This window comes from Colias philodice, chromosome 1 (assembly GCF_061535455.1).
Source record: "Colias philodice isolate Cphi_HAF_F1 chromosome 1, ilColPhil1 Martin Lab GWU primary, whole genome shotgun sequence".
Classification (NCBI taxonomy): domain Eukaryota; kingdom Metazoa; phylum Arthropoda; class Insecta; order Lepidoptera; family Pieridae; genus Colias; species Colias philodice.
The window spans coordinates 8,111,124-8,128,863 of NC_143086.1; the positions used below are offsets into that span (position 1 = coordinate 8,111,124).

At 33.1% G+C, this 17,740-nt stretch overlaps 1 protein-coding gene across 2 annotated transcripts in view; it reads left to right on the forward strand.

The window, feature by feature from the left end:
- Nucleotides 1-7,336, forward strand: part of acj6 (abnormal chemosensory protein 6) — a 29,915-nt gene extending 22,579 nt beyond the window's left edge. Inside the window, exons 3-4 of one of the 2 annotated variants that reach the window (XM_089699197.1) lie at nucleotides 1,660-1,842; nucleotides 6,614-7,336. In XM_089699197.1, the coding sequence (XP_089555323.1) occupies nucleotides 1,660-1,842; nucleotides 6,614-7,336 (906 nt within the window). The remainder of the gene's footprint in view (nucleotides 1-1,659; nucleotides 1,843-6,613) is intronic. The other variant, XM_089699203.1, reaches the window with a different exon arrangement.
- Nucleotides 7,337-17,740: the final 10,404 nt, after the last annotated feature.

Genomic DNA, 17,740 nt, shown 5'->3' on the forward strand with positions numbered 1-17,740 from the left:
TTATGAATTTTATTATCTTTATAAATGTTTTATTTATTAAACGACATTTTAATTATAGAATATTCAGTTAAGTGTGAGCGTCAAAATAAGTACAAATACGAGATAGCATAACGTTTTATAGGTGTATCTACTTCGGTAATTAAGATCTATGTATTTAAATATTCATAATCTGAATACCTAGTATATTTATTAATCAAGTAACGTAACATAATAATCATGACACAACTTCAATCATAAACGGTAAACGATTAGCAACCACGATTATCTAAATCATGAATAAACAAAACACTTAACAAAGACACTTAATACATTGAAATTTCACGCACAATTCGGCGGCACGCGCTTCGCTCGCATCAGCACAAATAATTATGTAGCTCACAGTGAACCGGGGCCGATTTGTTTAGCAATTACAATTATTAGACGGCCGGCTCCCCGGGAACTCTGTAACGCGATGCTAATGATTCGTGAAGGGTAGATACAAACTTTTATTCTCACGCTCGATTGTCGTGAAGTGGATTACACATGACAGTAAATCACACTTCAGATTGAGTGAGTGATTTTGAGCAAGTGTGACGTAAAGTGCACGTTGCATTGCATAGGATTTTCGATATTGATACAGGTGCATATTTTTTGGAAAAGCATAATTTTAATAATTAAATAATCAAAAATTTATAGTGAGCTTTTATCGTCATCTTTGACAGCTGTGTAGCTAAAGAGAAATTTACCTTCTGCACTCATTTACAAACGCAATCGATGAGCGTGTAATTAAAATTATTTTCAGCTTTAATAAAATAAAATAAAATTACTAATTTTAAATTTCATGTTCTCGATGAATAGCTCGTTTATATTTGTAGATAGATATAAATTCGAAAGAAAATTCGCAATATTAGATTTAAAGTCTTGCTCTATCAGAATGAACATTTTTCTTCGTTCCATCTAAATGTACTGATACAAAATAGTAAAAACCCGTTTCGAATTGGGAAGGCAAACCCCAAAGTCTATTGCATCGTGCGAAGCGGCGGTAAATCGAGATGCGGGCCGATCACTTTAAAAGTGTTCTCGGCGTCAATAAACCTCCTGTTTAAAAGTCAGTTCGCGCAAGGAGCATCCGTCCAAAGCTGAGAAGAAGGCGTGCCAAATAACGAGTTGCTCGGTAACACGAGGTCAGAGTCACTCATAAATAATTTAAAGTAATCCGGGAAAAACCCCTGTCCGCGGCGTCGGTTGATCCGCCATGACTATTTGATGTGGGCTACGTATTACGTCTCGCGAATTAGTGTTGCCCCTTTGAAGTTTCCACTAAACTCCTTTCACGGTACCGGCTGTGGGGCCGCCATTTTATATCGTTATTTGTTTAATCTCCAACTTGCCAGGTCTGTGTATAATTCAAATAATTTACATATACCAAAGGGTCTTCGAACTTTTGAGTAACTACATAGTATTTGTTCTGTGGTTAAAAAACATGCCTGCATTGTTCTAAAGGCGATCAATTTCAAGTATCTCAATGCTCGCCTTTTCGTTTTATTAAGTTCGTTCTATATACAGAAATATATTTCACAATATTTCACAATATTAATTAATTTAATAATTTTTATATTTTATAAAATTGAATGCTACGCTTGTAAACCTCCAATTAACAGTAACACATTCATTCATCAGGGCGATATATTCAGTGGTCTAAACGATGGTCTACTGAGTAGAGCCGAGGCGCTAGCTGCGGTCGACATCAGCAAGCACCAGTCGGGGCCTCAGCCGGGCCCTCCACTGCCCCAGCTCAAACATGACATGGTCTACCACCATGGCGTCGGGGGACCACCGCCGCATAACACCCGGCCGCATCAGGTATACAAGTTTCTAACTTGATCATGCATTATTGATTCATATCTTAACATTCAAACATATATATAAAATACTCTAGAAGTTTTCAACTGCTCTAATTGCCATTGTAGGATAATGTGTCTGTTGATTACAATATTAATATGAATTGGGTTCTAAATTTTGATTTCGCCTTCACGCCAGTATATGATAAACGCGTTTACATTTTTGAATATAGCAATAAAAGTTCCCTTCGTGTAGACTCGCTAGAAATCCATACACATCATTTCAATCGAATTTCAAGAATATAAAACTAAGGTACACTCATAAAATTGTTGTTAAATTGGTACGCTCTGTGCCACTACTGAGACATAAATAATAATAATAAAGGTAAATGCATTTCTCTATGCCCCATACACCTTGGAAAATCTTTTAGTCTTCCTATATCGGTAACCGTCGAGGGTTAACTCCTTGGGGAGTCCACTGCCTTAGGGTAGCCGGGAGGGCTCTAACATGTAAGAAATATATGCGTTCTGTTATAAAAATGAGGTAATTTTATGCACTATTCGATGTAATGTTGTCGATTGTATTGCCGCTTTTATATTCTCCATATTGTGCTTGCTTGTACTGGGGGATCGAAGAAATTGAACATGCTAATACATATGATATTTGTCTCACTATATTAAACGGGTGACTTTTTAGTTTTTGATTAGAATTATTGGTACATACTTGAGTATAATCCAACTTGACACAATAAAGTAGGCACTTAAAATACAGTCTCATAATAAACGAACTCAAACATTGTTTATTCAACTAGACATATTTTAGAAGCTTAATTTGAATCATTGTTAATTTGAATCAATAATACCTGAAGTGATTTTAATAATATTAAAACAATTATAAAACTCGTCCTAACACAATGTAGGTTTACAATTTGTTGTTTTCGAATTTTAAAAAAGGCACATTTGCCAAAATTCGATACCATCAGTTTAGTTATCGTTTTCATCCCCTCAGCAGTAAGGGTAGTTCGCAACCCACGTAATGTGTACTTTATAGCACTGGAAACCCAAACACCACACCCATTGGGGTCTCAATCGTCCTTAATCTTTTCAAGAACATCTGTAGAACTTGTTTTGAATTTATTTTAAGAAATTGTGTGGGATAAGGGAGACTGGCTTTCTTCGATAAGTACTTTTTTTAGTTTCACATTATATTGGTCTATAGCAATTAGCATAGGTAAGTTCTTTTTGAAATTTTTATTTTTATAGATGATATATTATGATATCTATAGTATAAAGTTTTCGTAAGTTATTATGTTTCGATAAAATAACTTGTTACTTAGACATGAGAATATATTTAACTATCCCCAAAACATATTCTAATAATTACGAAATGATAATATGATTAATTACATTCACTGCAAAAAAAACTTTGAGTACTTACACCATTTTGGAATTACATAAAAATAAACATGTAAGCAGATATTAAATATAAAATACAAAGGGGCCAAAGAAAGAAATTATTTACCCATGGGAGTACAAGGCATATGAGCATTTTTACTCACTAGCAATTGTCACTGAACTCACTTGGGATATCTTTAGAAGGGTCGATGTTAACAGTGTTGAATTTTTTTTAACTAGCGTGACATAGTTTGCCCTACGTTCGTACTTTGTTTAACAACTGGGCCCTACATTAGAGCCATTTGCATTAGATAACAGTAGATATTGTATTTGCTTTTGCTTTAATCACCAATAAAATAGTATGCAGGTATGAGTTCATAGCTACACGTAAAAATAGAATTTTGATAACGACGATGATGTTTATTTATTGAAGAAAAGACAAAAGATATGATATCAAATAAATAGGTTATGAAAATTACATTTAATTGGCTAAAATGCTGAAACGAAAATAAGAAAATAGTTTTACCTCCCATTAATATTAAAATCAAAAGTAGGTATTTTGTAAATTAGAAGATATCATGTTCAAGACTTTACTTATATTAATCAGATCAATCGGATGGGAAAACGATTGCACATGCATAACATTTTACTAAATGAATTCAACCCCAAAATATATGTGACAAGTATGGGTACACTATACGTATTACAAAAACAAGGTGCTATACAGACGAATAAAACTGCCCAAATTCGTACTAGAACAAGTAAATCAAAAGACAAAGACCCCGTTTTCCTTATGTTACGTGCAGCACGCATCTTAGTGTCTGGATAATTGTAATCTACTGTTCCCTCAGGATGCGCCGGTGCCCAGTACCCTGTACCCACTGCATTACATTGTCCCCTGTAACGTCAGAATTGCGTCCATGACTTACTGCCTGGACAAGCTAATAAACGGCCAAGTTAAATTATAGCACAATTTGTCGTGTTACTTTCGCATTAATCAAAATTTGGGATGTGTTACGGTTTCTGAATAGATGGATTGAATTAAACTTTATTGAAACGGTTTGTAATTGACGAGATGTAAATAAAATTTTATTAATTATTAATATGTATAATTTTAATAATTAACTAGCGGTCCGCCCCGGCTTCGCCCGTGGTACATATTTACGTTTTCTATACATAAAAACCATCCTCGTACTTCAAGGAATAAAATAAAAAAAGAATTATCGAAATCGGTTCAGCCGTTCTCGAGTTATGCGCTTACCAACACATTTTGCGATTCATTTTTATATATAAGAAAGATAATTTATTAATATGAAAGTTAATATGTATCAGCATTTGAAAAATAAGTAAGTACCTAAAGATCGTTATTAACCAAAGTTTTGTTCCATTCTATTGGAGATATTCATAATGTTAAATGTTTTGAATCACAGCTTATCTATTAGAATACTATGTAGGTACTTTATCTGTACTGGATATCTAGTTAATACTTTCAATAAAAATAAAGCTAAGCGACGACGACTAAAAATAAACGACAAGGATAAAATGCAGCTTAAGATTATATTAAACTTCATATAAAAAAATACAAACAATGTGTTGTTGCAGCAGCTTTTATTTTTAAATTAAAGTCATAGATTAATCAAGCATGAAGTGGTCGCACAATCGCCATAATCTTTGATCATTATACCCACAGAAATATATATATAGTTCTGTGATTATACCAATAAGCCATTCCGCTTTCATTCGTATTATTTTGTACTAGTTTTCCGCCCGCGGCTTAGCTCGCTTTGTCTAAAAGCTAATAAATTATATACTTAGGTACCTTCCTTGAGAATCAATCTATCGTTTCGTAGTTTTAAAGATTTAATTTATTTACATACATAGGGACACAGGGACAGAAAACGTGACTTTGTTAATTTTTTTATACTATGTAACGGAAAAGTAATTGATTGTCTGACTATCTACGACTATTTGCATCATCGTCAAATATTAATTATTAGGCCGCTTATTTTTGTAATTTGCAATTCAATGTATCCCATGATTCCAATTCATACTTAAGTTTACCAAAAATAATTCATAAAATTTCACATTAGAAAATGATCTCAAATAATACTATAGCTGTACGTTATTCTTACTTACATAAGGACATAAAAAAAAGATTTTGGCTGAGTCTCAAATCTACCCATCAAGCAAACAAAGTTTCATAAGAATCGGTCCAGGCTTATCAAGGGAGTACGATATTTTACATTGTGATAATAATTTTATATATCTACATAAGAGAAGAGATACTACACTTATAAATGTATCGGCTAATAAATCAAAACACTAGTTTAACAAGAAAAGCATCGAATTGGAACATGAGAATGTGTTACTATTTCAAACTACAATGTTTCATTGTGAGTTATCGAAACGAGTTATTTGTGTCCATTTAAAGGTATAAATAGATTAGTTGAGATTGGTATTCGTCAAAATTAAAGACAGCCACATAAATCTAGTTTAGAATTAGATTATTAAAAACTGGAAATATTAGTTTAAATAACGTTATTATTTAAAAATACATTCAATACATAATTATATATCTAGATTCAGATTTAAAACAAAATATTTGAGGTACTATTAATATAGTACCTCAAATATTTTGTTAATACTATAGCTATACGTCCGGCGTTAATACGCCGGATAGCAAATTGGGGAACCTATAATTTGTTTTAAGATGTTTTTAATAATTAAATACTTGCTAAAATATAAAAATACAAACAAATAGAAAAAATCGTTTACAGAAAAATTATATTAATACGAATGATTCGTATAGAAATATGCTGGCTCTACAATGTTATTCAGTTTAATCACTTCTTTGTAAAATACCTATGCTACAAACTGAGATTTGTAGTTGTTTTTCTTTCTTTAAGACAAATCTCACACAATATATCAATATATACTACGTACATAAACATACCTATCAGCAGAAATAGAAAAATAAAAATATTATGTTGCAACCAATTATATTGTGATCTATATATGCTTGTTTGTAAATGGGTTCTAGATACTGCAAACATTCATTTTAGCGACAAAGCCGGTCAACAACGTAAGCATATTGGTAAAACACTCACATCCAATCAACATCACAACAGACTCACCCTCCATGCAAAAAAAACAAGTGTTTGCACTCATAAAGAATGAGTGCAAATCTGTGCACAAAGATGATTGTTTGTTTCTATATCGCCCGCAAGAGGAGCCATTGTTAACGTCCCTGCTTTTATATTCAAAATAGAACCATCAATTAATATGAATGCTAAAGATTAACAAAAATATTGTTTCTCTTATTTCTATTGTAATTTTAATGATTATGTGTAACCTTTCATCGTTGAGAATTAGGCAGTACCATAAACCAATTACAAAAGGCTTTCTTCTCGCAGATGGGTCATCACGGGATGGAAGGTTTGGACATGCTGGAGCCGGGTTCTGCGACTTCCATGACGACTCTAGCGCCTATGGGAGAGGGGGCTCCACCGCACCATCAATTGCACGGGTACGGCGCCATGAATCATGTCATGAATCATCACCACCACGCCGGAGGCTTAGCCCACGCACCGCCAGCTCACTTGGTACATCCCGCTGCTGCGTTGCATCCAGACACCGACACTGATCCACGAGAGCTCGAAGCTTTCGCTGAGAGATTCAAGCAGCGACGAATCAAACTCGGGGTCACACAAGCGGACGTCGGTAAAGCCCTAGCGAATCTGAAACTACCTGGAGTCGGAGCCCTGTCACAAAGTACAATATGTCGATTCGAAAGCTTAACCCTAAGTCACAATAACATGATAGCACTCAAACCTATTCTACAGGCGTGGTTAGAAGAGGCAGAAGCGCAAGCAAAAAACAAAAGACGAGATCCAGATGCCCCGAGCGTGCTACCGGCTGGTGAAAAGAAAAGAAAAAGAACATCGATAGCGGCACCCGAGAAGAGAAGTCTCGAGGCATATTTTGCGGTTCAACCGAGACCTTCCGGTGAAAAGATTGCTGCGATTGCTGAAAAGTTAGACCTGAAAAAGAACGTAGTTCGAGTTTGGTTCTGCAATCAGAGGCAGAAACAGAAACGAATGAAGTTCGCGGCGCAACACTGACCGTCGGGAGGCGGCGCCGCTCTGCTGTACCCAGGAGCTGGGTACGGGTACTGAGCCGTCTGCCGCTTGCTCACTGGCCCGGGCCATGGCTAAAACGGCCGCTGTAGGAACTCTAGCCCACGTACGCTTGGAGTGTTCTATTGTAAGCAATAATATGATCTCATTTCCATCTCGTTCTTTTAATTCCTTTTGAAATTGTTCGCGATTACTTAATGTAGATAATATTGTTAAAAATAGTGTTTTATTTCTAACGACTTCTTTTATATTTTCAAAACACAGGGTACATAATTAATTATTATTATTGTAAACATATCATTATCATGATAGAAGTCGCTTCACATACTTTTTAATTTATTAAAATCAGCAATACTTTTGTGATTTTAATCTTGAGATTTTACATGGAAATTTGGAAATCAGGATTTTTAAGAGAATGTGCCTTGCAAATATTCAATATTCTGTGTTTAATATTAGTAATTTCATTGCTGCGTCTCGCAGACTCGAAATGGATACTTTAGAAATTGTAGGTGTCCAATTATAAGTACATCGAAGTAATTAAAGACAAAGTGTATTTTAGACTGTGACTAGATAAAGTACTATATCGATCTTATATTATTAGTTCTGTTCTGTTATACACATTTGTTTTATATTTATATCTATATTCTGAATGTGTTCTGAATATTTGTTCTGTACAAGAATATTTATAACGTTTCTAGTCATAGTCAACGATAAAGTTTTATATTATGTATAAGGATTTTGTTTTTACATATATTACTTGTACAATATTATTATAATTTTAAGGAGAACAACAATATACTGTATACTTTTATACATTTTTATGTTATTTTAAAACATGTTAATGAAATAATATTAAAGATAACAAATCACAAAATGGCACAACTTTTAGAGTAAGGAATTAGTAGAGAACTTTAGCCAAAATAGTAATTAAATCATTGTAAATACGTCACATTTCAAACACTAGTATACTAGTCATAAACGATATTGTAGTTCAAAAAGAATCACGACGTGGCTGGGTTTTATTATTACATACACTAGCTAATAGATTACGTGGCAGAACATAGGCACAAAGGTACAATTACACCCATCTCAGATATAAGATTGCATTGTGATTTAAATAATTAACATATTTCCTGATACACTTTCTCTATGTATTAAATGAAGGAAAACGCGAATTATAAATAATATTTTAATACTAATATGTAAATATAGTATAGGAAAAATAAAATGTGCAATGTAACTGCTAGGAATATGATAAAATTTTACGTACGAAAGTTATAGATATATTATTATTATATGTTTATCTCATAGTTACTTTTTAGACAGTATTTCGTTGAAAGTCTTGAGAACTTACTATCTGGAGGGCTTTAATTCTAATGAATCGCATCGCAAATTTGCTGCTGAATCTTATTTTAAAACTAAATAGTACCTAATTAACTATTGTGCGTTTTTGACCATACATTTGTTATTGTAATAATTTTAAGGCATTTTAACACTTCATGAATATAGAAATTAACACACAAATGTTTGTTTCTGAAGCTTTGTATATTATGTAATTTATAACTTTTGGCACGACATAAAGGGGCCAATATCTATATCTCATATGCCACCTTACGCAAATAAATCGGTCTGACAAAACCTGGACGCGGTGGTAAATCGAATTTATATGAAAGAGATGCACAAACACGACATATCTACTATATTGATACCTTAATAGCCAAACGTTGCTTTTACCATGTGTGTTTTTGTATATATTAAATTTAAAATAGTAAATAGGCCGGTATTACCACAGCATTTACATAATATATATTAGTTCCAAAACTAAGTCAGTACTAAGTTTAAGTAGTCATTAGTAGTTTCTCTTGCAATTTAATTATTATTAATTGTATTATTATTAAGAAATGGAGAAAGATCTTGTTTCGAAAACCATAAACAATAAAAATAGAATTATTAGTAATTCATTGTTTTATTTTTCGTAACCTTTATTTTTCCTACAAGACACCGAAAAATAAATTTACATATATATTTGCCACCATAGATTATGTACGCAAGCAATCATTTTATAATCGTATTTTGGAATATTCTGTGTTCTGCCCTCTTTCGAGTTTTATGGATGGTCATATTCATATTTATTACAATACGCTATGTTCAATGTCGTGACTTTCGTATAAGCTGTACTAATAACTACAGTGGACGTGCCAATTTGTTGTAAAATGCTTGTACGCACATAACTTCCAAATGACTGCACCAAATAAGATAAGTACGTGTTTCATTATATAAGTATTTGTTATTGTTAGGAGGAAGATTGTAAAAAAATACTTAAAAATAGTAACGGACAATTTCAACCCCGGGCATGCAAAGTGGTCTTATAAAATCAATATCATCCTTGCAATTAACAACCTACCCTATTTATTTAACGACACCGTTTAACTAACCGTCTGATTGCCATAGGATACAATTATATGCAAATGGCTTACACTGGATGTAACTTGAAATACTGGTTTGGACAAGCAGTTTTTATAAATCCAAATAATTTGTCTAGCTTTTTTATTTATTAGCTAAATGTCTTTTAGGTTGAAGGTACGTTTAATAAGTAGGTTAGGCTTAATTGAACGCCTGATTAAGCTGCAACAAATTGATTTACTTTATTTATTTATTTATATTAAGGCCTGGAAGAGATCGCTACCTAGCGATAAGGCCACCGTTTGTACACATTATTTTCCTCTTAGGTATGTACTTTATGTGTCTCTATTTCTTTTGTGTGTGCAATAAATAATTAAATAAATTAAATAAATAAGAGGAGGCAACAGAGCAGACACTTCCCCGGATGGTAAGTGATCAGCGCCGCCCATACTCACAATCAATGCTGGGGACATTGTGAGTGTGTTGCCGGCCTTTAAGGTAAGAGTACGCTCTTTTCTTGAAAAAGTGAAGTCCCGTGTCCCCAAGTGGGGGGTAAAGGGCCGATGCATTATGCATACATCTGTTGCACTGATCGATTTTCTTTAGGGACAAATAGGTGAACAGCCTTCTGAATCCGCCAGGCCGAGACATTTTTTTTTTCTTCCTCTCATTGTTTGGAAACACCGCATGAAAAATCGGTACAGTAACGCCACCTAGTTTTAGATGACGCAATATGTTATATGGGACAGTACCATAGACAGTACCTATGTTATGTGGGATTTTTTTCAGTATGTGAATAATTAACATGAATTCTTCCGAAAATCAAAGCAGTAGGTATTATTATATTTGAGAAAACCATAACCCGTAACTTATTATTTATGTTTCTAACCTGTTTAAACCTTCCCTGCAGCCTTTCTCGACTTAGTGCCATTGGGAGGGTCCTTAAAAGTCAAATACTGTTTTCTTTATACATAGTAGTTAACGCCAGCGAATTCGCGAGCGGAAAATCATAACATTTATATTAATATGTATAACATGTCTGAAAATGCAAGCCCCATGAAATTCATTAAAAATATTTTTCCTTACATTTCTCGATAAGTTGTTATTAAATTCCTCACGATCATCAAACGAAAAGCATTTAAATTGAAATTAGTAGGAAAAAATAATCAATTACACTGTTTGAACTAAAATGCTGTTGAAGCGGTCGGCGCCTCAAGCGTTTAACTTGTTTCGTGCTGTAGTGTTTACTTGCTCTTAATTCACCCAAAATGTTTAAATAGAACCTAGTTTGCACGCCAAGTAAATCAATAAATTTAATTAAATACTGCCCGTTGTACATGTGGCCAATTTGAGCTTTATATCTTTACTTTGTTAACAGCTTAATTTATGTGCTAGTGTAGTGTGTTTGTATGACTTATAAATCGGAAAAAGGGCTTTAGTGTTCTTAGAGCGTAATATTGTATATACCTACGTGTACGTATGAATTGGTTGAAATAAGGATTATTCGTTCTACCTATATAAATACATCGGAGCTAATAACTCAGTAAATGGAGATTTGCAGTAGATAGTGAGATGGAAGATAGAATATGCATATTCTCATTGAAATCTTGACGGAATATTCACTTCCATCTACGCTTCAATCCAACAATAAACGTTATAATATCTACTGCTTAGAATAGCAAGAGGAATGATTATTATTTTACTATCATTAGACTTAACACTGAAAACGTAGAATGAGATAAGGTAACTCGCAAATTTTTTATAAACTTTATCGTTTTCCTATTGTATTATTAGTATGTATTGGGAAGAATACCTATTATCATAATCCATACTAATATTATAAATGCGAAAGTAGGTAACTCTGTCTGTCTGTCTGTTACTCAATCACGCCTAAACTACTGAACCAATTTGCATGAAATTTGGTATGGAGATATTTTGATACCCGAGAAAGGACATAGGCTACCTTTTATTGCGAAATATGTACCACGGGCGAAGCCGGGGCGGACCTCTAGTTACCTATATATTTATTATTTCTACAAACGATTTCAAATAACATATAGATAATTATTAGGTACAATATGATTTTACGACTTAACTTTTACAAAATTAAAACTCATATTTTAAATACAGTGATCAAGAAAAATATTTATTGTCCATTTAATTTATTTATCTATATATGACAATGAAAACACATGTAGAAACATTAATTTGATTAATATAAGATAAGATAGTCTTAAAAAGGTCGTTATTATCCAATTGTCAGTCTATACATACATACAGTATACATATACATGAGTAAGTAGCTATACGTACCTACTAACTATTTAGTCAAATCAGAGCACATGTATGCGCATAGACTATTGACTATTCATACTATGCAAATACATTGATCCTTTCGCTCAATACGAAGGTATTAATGTATTCATGGATAATTTACTTTACCTGAAAAGCTCTACATATATAGAACTATAGAAGTCAATAAATGTTAGTTTCAGCAAATTATTGTACTAGTTGCTTCACCATATAACCCGACCCGAAGCCCAAAATTTAAGGGTAAATAATAATATTGAATTATAACAACAAGTAATAATTAAGTATCATACACTCTTTGCACGGATATGTATGTATGTTGAATATTGGGAAAAATGTTCAAATTATAAATCCAATTTTAAGTTCCAGTGTGATATGCAGTCAGACTGCTTTTTCGCAGAATTTTTTTCAATGTACAAAATAGTTAAACTCTAAACTCAAATTCAAACAATAATTTATTCAATAATTTTTTCTAGAAATACTTTTGAATTGTCACAACATAGTTTTACCATTAACCACCTGCAACGGTATATGAACTGTAAGCATTTTTTTTCTTACTACATACTTATCTATTTTATCAAGTGAGGTGAAAAGAGTGCTTACAATGCTGGCTATAACAAACACTCTGGTTAGAATGCGAACGGTAAGTAGATCGTGTACATAATATAGTTTAATTATTGATCATTTGACGAATCACAAAATATAAATACGTCCGACAAGAAAGCAACACTTGTAGGTGAACATAAAAAGCTCGTGTTGTTGGCTGGTCCGTATTTGCACTGATAAGGTCTGCAGTAGAGATGGAGGCAGAGCCGTGTTTAAACAAGCCGTCACCGGAGGCAGATTCTCCCCTATGTTCCATGATTGTTGCTGCCTAATATTAGATGTATAGAGATTGGTCTTGTATTGTGTAACACAAACAATATTTGGCTAATCAAACTGTTGGTTTAACGTTCTAATTGGATGAATGTTTGCTTTCGCTCGGACTGATTTGCCTGGCTAAAGGAGTTCATGGATACTTGAGCGCGTGTAATAGAGCTAACAATCGATTGTTTCAACTTGTTTAGAAAAAATGGTTTTTAAACATTGTGGTTTCGTTACATATAAAGTCTTTTTACAGCTTAGCTTAGCTTTTCACAGATGTCATTGAATTTAAAACTAAATTATTATACATATTATTATAATGTGAATTTATATGTACCAATACCTGTACAATAATCAGTTTAAGAATTATTGTATTTTTAATTTATATTGAATTTTGATAAACACTAATTATAACGAATACATGAATAATAGATATGTGTGAATTTCATTTCTAAGATTACCTTAGCTTTGCAGAAAGATTTTATGGTCTCCTAAATTAATATATTTTCGATCTTAAAAAGAAAATCCAAATACACTGACCGGCTAAACGGTATACCTGATACAATATCGAAACACACGGCGGGCTATAAATAAATCAATTCAAACCGCGTGGGGTGTCCATGTAGCCTGGGGAACCCTAAATTTCGCTAGGGTGTCACTAAATCACCGTTATTGTTAAATGTAGTGTCCGAAGAAATACTGTTACCCGCACCTACATATATTATCAAATAAACGTTGTTAATAATTTTTGATTTAAGTACCCTTTTATTGAAACACCTTACGGTGCGGATTTCTCTTCGTTTTGTGTCGAAATTAAATTAAAGCAATAATTTGCTCTTTAACGTTCGATAGGAATACCTTATTAATGTATATTAAGTGAGCGCATGTATATGCGCTCTTTTTTATTGTCCATTCATAACGCTCATTATCTCTTGCAAGCAATGAGGTATGTAAACGTTGACTGAATTGTAAACTAATTTAGTATAATAATGGGAAACCGAGCTAATACAGTTGGCGGAAGTGGAAACAATCTTACAAAGCTAACTCGAAGACAAAGGAGGTAGCGGACGGAGGAACAATAGCCCGCTCCGAAAGGAACTACTTACTCCGAAGAGACTGCCTACGGAGATATTTTCCTTATAAACCGACCTATACTGCGAAATCTCTACCTAGCGAGATCTGAGCTTTCCTATTAGGTAGTATAATTTGTTATTAATATGTTTTAGGGAACTAAATAGATATTAATATAAATAGGTATGAATATTTAAAAGTTATAATAAATTCAAATTACGTAATTTTCACACGAATTGAAATCGTTAGTGTTTGTAACGATGTGCAAAATACAGTAAAGTACATTGTACGTACATTGTACCCTGTAGCCTTCCTCGATAAATGCTATCTAACACCGAAAGAATTTTTCAAATCGGACCAGTAGTTCCCGAGATTAGCGCGTTCAAACAAACAAACAAACAAACTCTTAAGCTTTATACTATTAAGTATAGATATGTAAATAAATGGTGAAGAGACAAAGATTCAAACAACGTGGCTAATGGCTATATCTCAAACAAATTATCAATAAATTCTTAATAAAATATAGATTATCTATGATACAAATTTTAGATCAAGATAAGTTTAAAAGTATAGTTAGGTAAGTATATTACTTATTTCAGAAAAGTTACCAAACTGATAGACATTTTGCTTATATTTTACGCAAAATGTAGATAACAAGGCACGTGATGGTCACTGATGGACGGGTCTACGTAGTAAATAAAATAAGAAACATAGGAAACGTAACAATCGACATACGAGATTATATTTACATAATAGGTTTTACCGTCTATGATTTTACCTATTGTTGTTTCTATATAGATGTACATCTCAGGCCAATTCAGGTTGAAAAGTAATTAACTATTCCCCTTCAATTTAAACTCGTAAAAACTTCGACAAAGCAGCAAAAGTATTCCCACACGGAGACGAATTTTATTGCGTGAGAAGTAAAAAAATTAAAAATTACCATCTTTTTACGACACTTGAAGGCAACTTAGAGAGTTTTCCCCCGTCTTCGGTTTCATTAGAGCGTCCCCGGCTAATTAATTTTTTTAAGTCCAAATTAAACAAGACTCGAATAATGTCCATTCGTGCGAAAATTGAGAAATTTATTCGCTATTTTATTAGCTGAAAAGGTTTTAAAAATTTTGTGTAATTTTGGAAGGGTGAAATTGCTTAATTTAAACTTATTTTCCTTCTTAAAGATTGGCGATGGCTCCGTTATTTTATTGTTGCACTTTATGAACTGAATAAACCTATTACAAAATAGCTGCTGTCTGCGACTTTGTCTATTATTTTATTTTATTTATTTACTAGCTTCCGCCCGCGACTCCGTCCGCGCGGATGTCGGTCTTCGCGTGGATGGTTTATTTCTCCATTTTGAGGACTATAAACTCTGACAGGACTATAATACTCTGACAATAACATCTTATAAATATCTATTGGACTCAAATACGGCTAGGCCTATAATAATACCCAACGTGTGTTTGCTGTTCTACAGAACAACGTCTATGGATAAAACTGAAAAATTAAGATTATTTTTTTTCTTCGTATTTTTTCAGGATAAAAAGTATCCTATTTCATGCCCAGGATAATAAGGTATAATTATACCAAGTTTCATCGAAATCGAACCGTTAGTTTTCATGTGATGTCTTCACATAAAGACAGACAGACAGACAGACAGACAAAAATTTTTTTAATCACATATTTGGGTTTGGTATCGATCCAGTAACACCCCCTGCTATTTATTTTTTCAATATATTCAATGTACAGAATTGACCCTTCTACAGATTCATTATATGTATAGATTAGACACACCAATAATGACTCAATTAATACAATTTACAGAAGTACATTAATAATTAATTATCTATTATAAATCAAGAATTTACTTTTTACCCGACTGCGAAAGAAGGAGGGTTTTATTTTTCAAATATAATATGTATGTGTGCATGTGAATGTTCTTTGGCACGTCTAAACCTACAGCCCAAACCACTGGAGGGATTTTCACTTACGAAGTGTCGTTATAATAATCAGAATTGTGGCCTTTGCCCAGCTTATGTCTCTACATAGGCTATATATAGCAGTCAGGTTATTTGTTTTCATGATGATAATATTTCTTGTTACAAGCAAATAATATTATGTAAGAAGATATCTAAGTAATTATAGATAAGGTTTTTCTGTTCTTGTTGTTTGTTTTGGAGTACAATTATAAACATGTAGTTCAATTAGTTTTAAAAATACCCTGAGAGCATTGATTATTTCGTGTATGTAGAGTCATTAAATTCCTATATATTTTTAATTAATTTTCTGTTTTTATTTTAAACTTTTGCGAAATCCATAGATAGGTACTTTGATGGATACCGTGACTGCTCTTGTAAATTAAAATGGGAATTTTCAGGGGGTCTTATTTTCAACTATAGCTAACCTTATCAGTATTGGTTGTCAACATATGAAAAATATTTTGACGACGCGGTTGGCGCAGTGGTAAAGTAACTGCCTACTGAGCCGACGGTCCCGGGTTCGATCCCCGGTCAGGGCAAATATTTGTGTGATGAACTCAATTATTTGTTCTTGGGTCTGGGTGTTATTATCTATATATGTATTTATTAAATATTATATTTATCGTCGCCTAGTACCCACAACACAAGCCTTAATTGAGCTTACTGTGGGACTAGGTAGATTTGTGTAATAATGTCCTATAATATTTATTTATTTATTTATTTATTTATTTGTTAATTAAATCCATAACACCTAATGAACTGCTCTCACCTACTTCGAGTACTTAATAAAATATTAGATCAACAAATTTTAGTTAGCTAACCAGTGCAACAGAAAATTCATTCAAATTTATTTCAGTATAGGCTTAATTCGTTCTGGGATGTAGTTTGGTACGAAACTAATTAAGGAAACTTTTCGGATTATCCCAGTTTTTCCAGTGGAAACGACCAACGCGTGATGATATCACTCTCCCCTTTTTATATTCATGGAACGGGTGGTGCAGAGGGCGCTCAGAACCGCCGCTGTGGGTCTCAGTACGATGGTCATTCGGACGACTTTTTCGGTCATTTATTTAGTTCTAGTTGATCGCCGTATTTCGAAAACCCAAGCCCTCCGACAGTGAGATATTCACTAATTTCCTCGCTGTAAATTCGTTTTGTTAACAACTACTTAATGTGTTGCAAGAAGAATTGCTTTTGCGAGTTACGTAGAATTGCTCGCGTCCTGCTAATTTTGTTATAAGTACATAATTGCTTCACTGCTTTCTTATACGTACTGTTATTAAATATTTTTATCATGAAACTAATTGATTTTTAAGGACTTTTTTTTAATTTATAAAAAAGTTTGGAGGTGAAATTAAAATATATTGACGATTAAAATAATTTAAAACAAAAGATAGTCACATCAGGTAGTTCACATATTATATCACATTAATATCTAGATGATGTAACTGTACGGTTGAAAAATCCAAAATAAAATGTACAATAACAAAGGTAATGCAAATTCAAACAATTTACGTAGTTGCTCCTAAAGAGGATTGTGCAGGTTTTCACAAAAATATTTCATATTATGTAAATATCAGTAATATGGCAAGAGAGATACATGTAAAGCGCGTTACTTTTCAAAAAAACAAAACAAAATTCAGTAGAATGTTTGCCATAAATTGTGCGGCTCACGGGAGCTGTACCGTTTGCATATCACCCGAGTAGTGTGTCCATATTTTAAACTTATTCCCATTTTGTCGCAGCTCAATTTTGAACACTC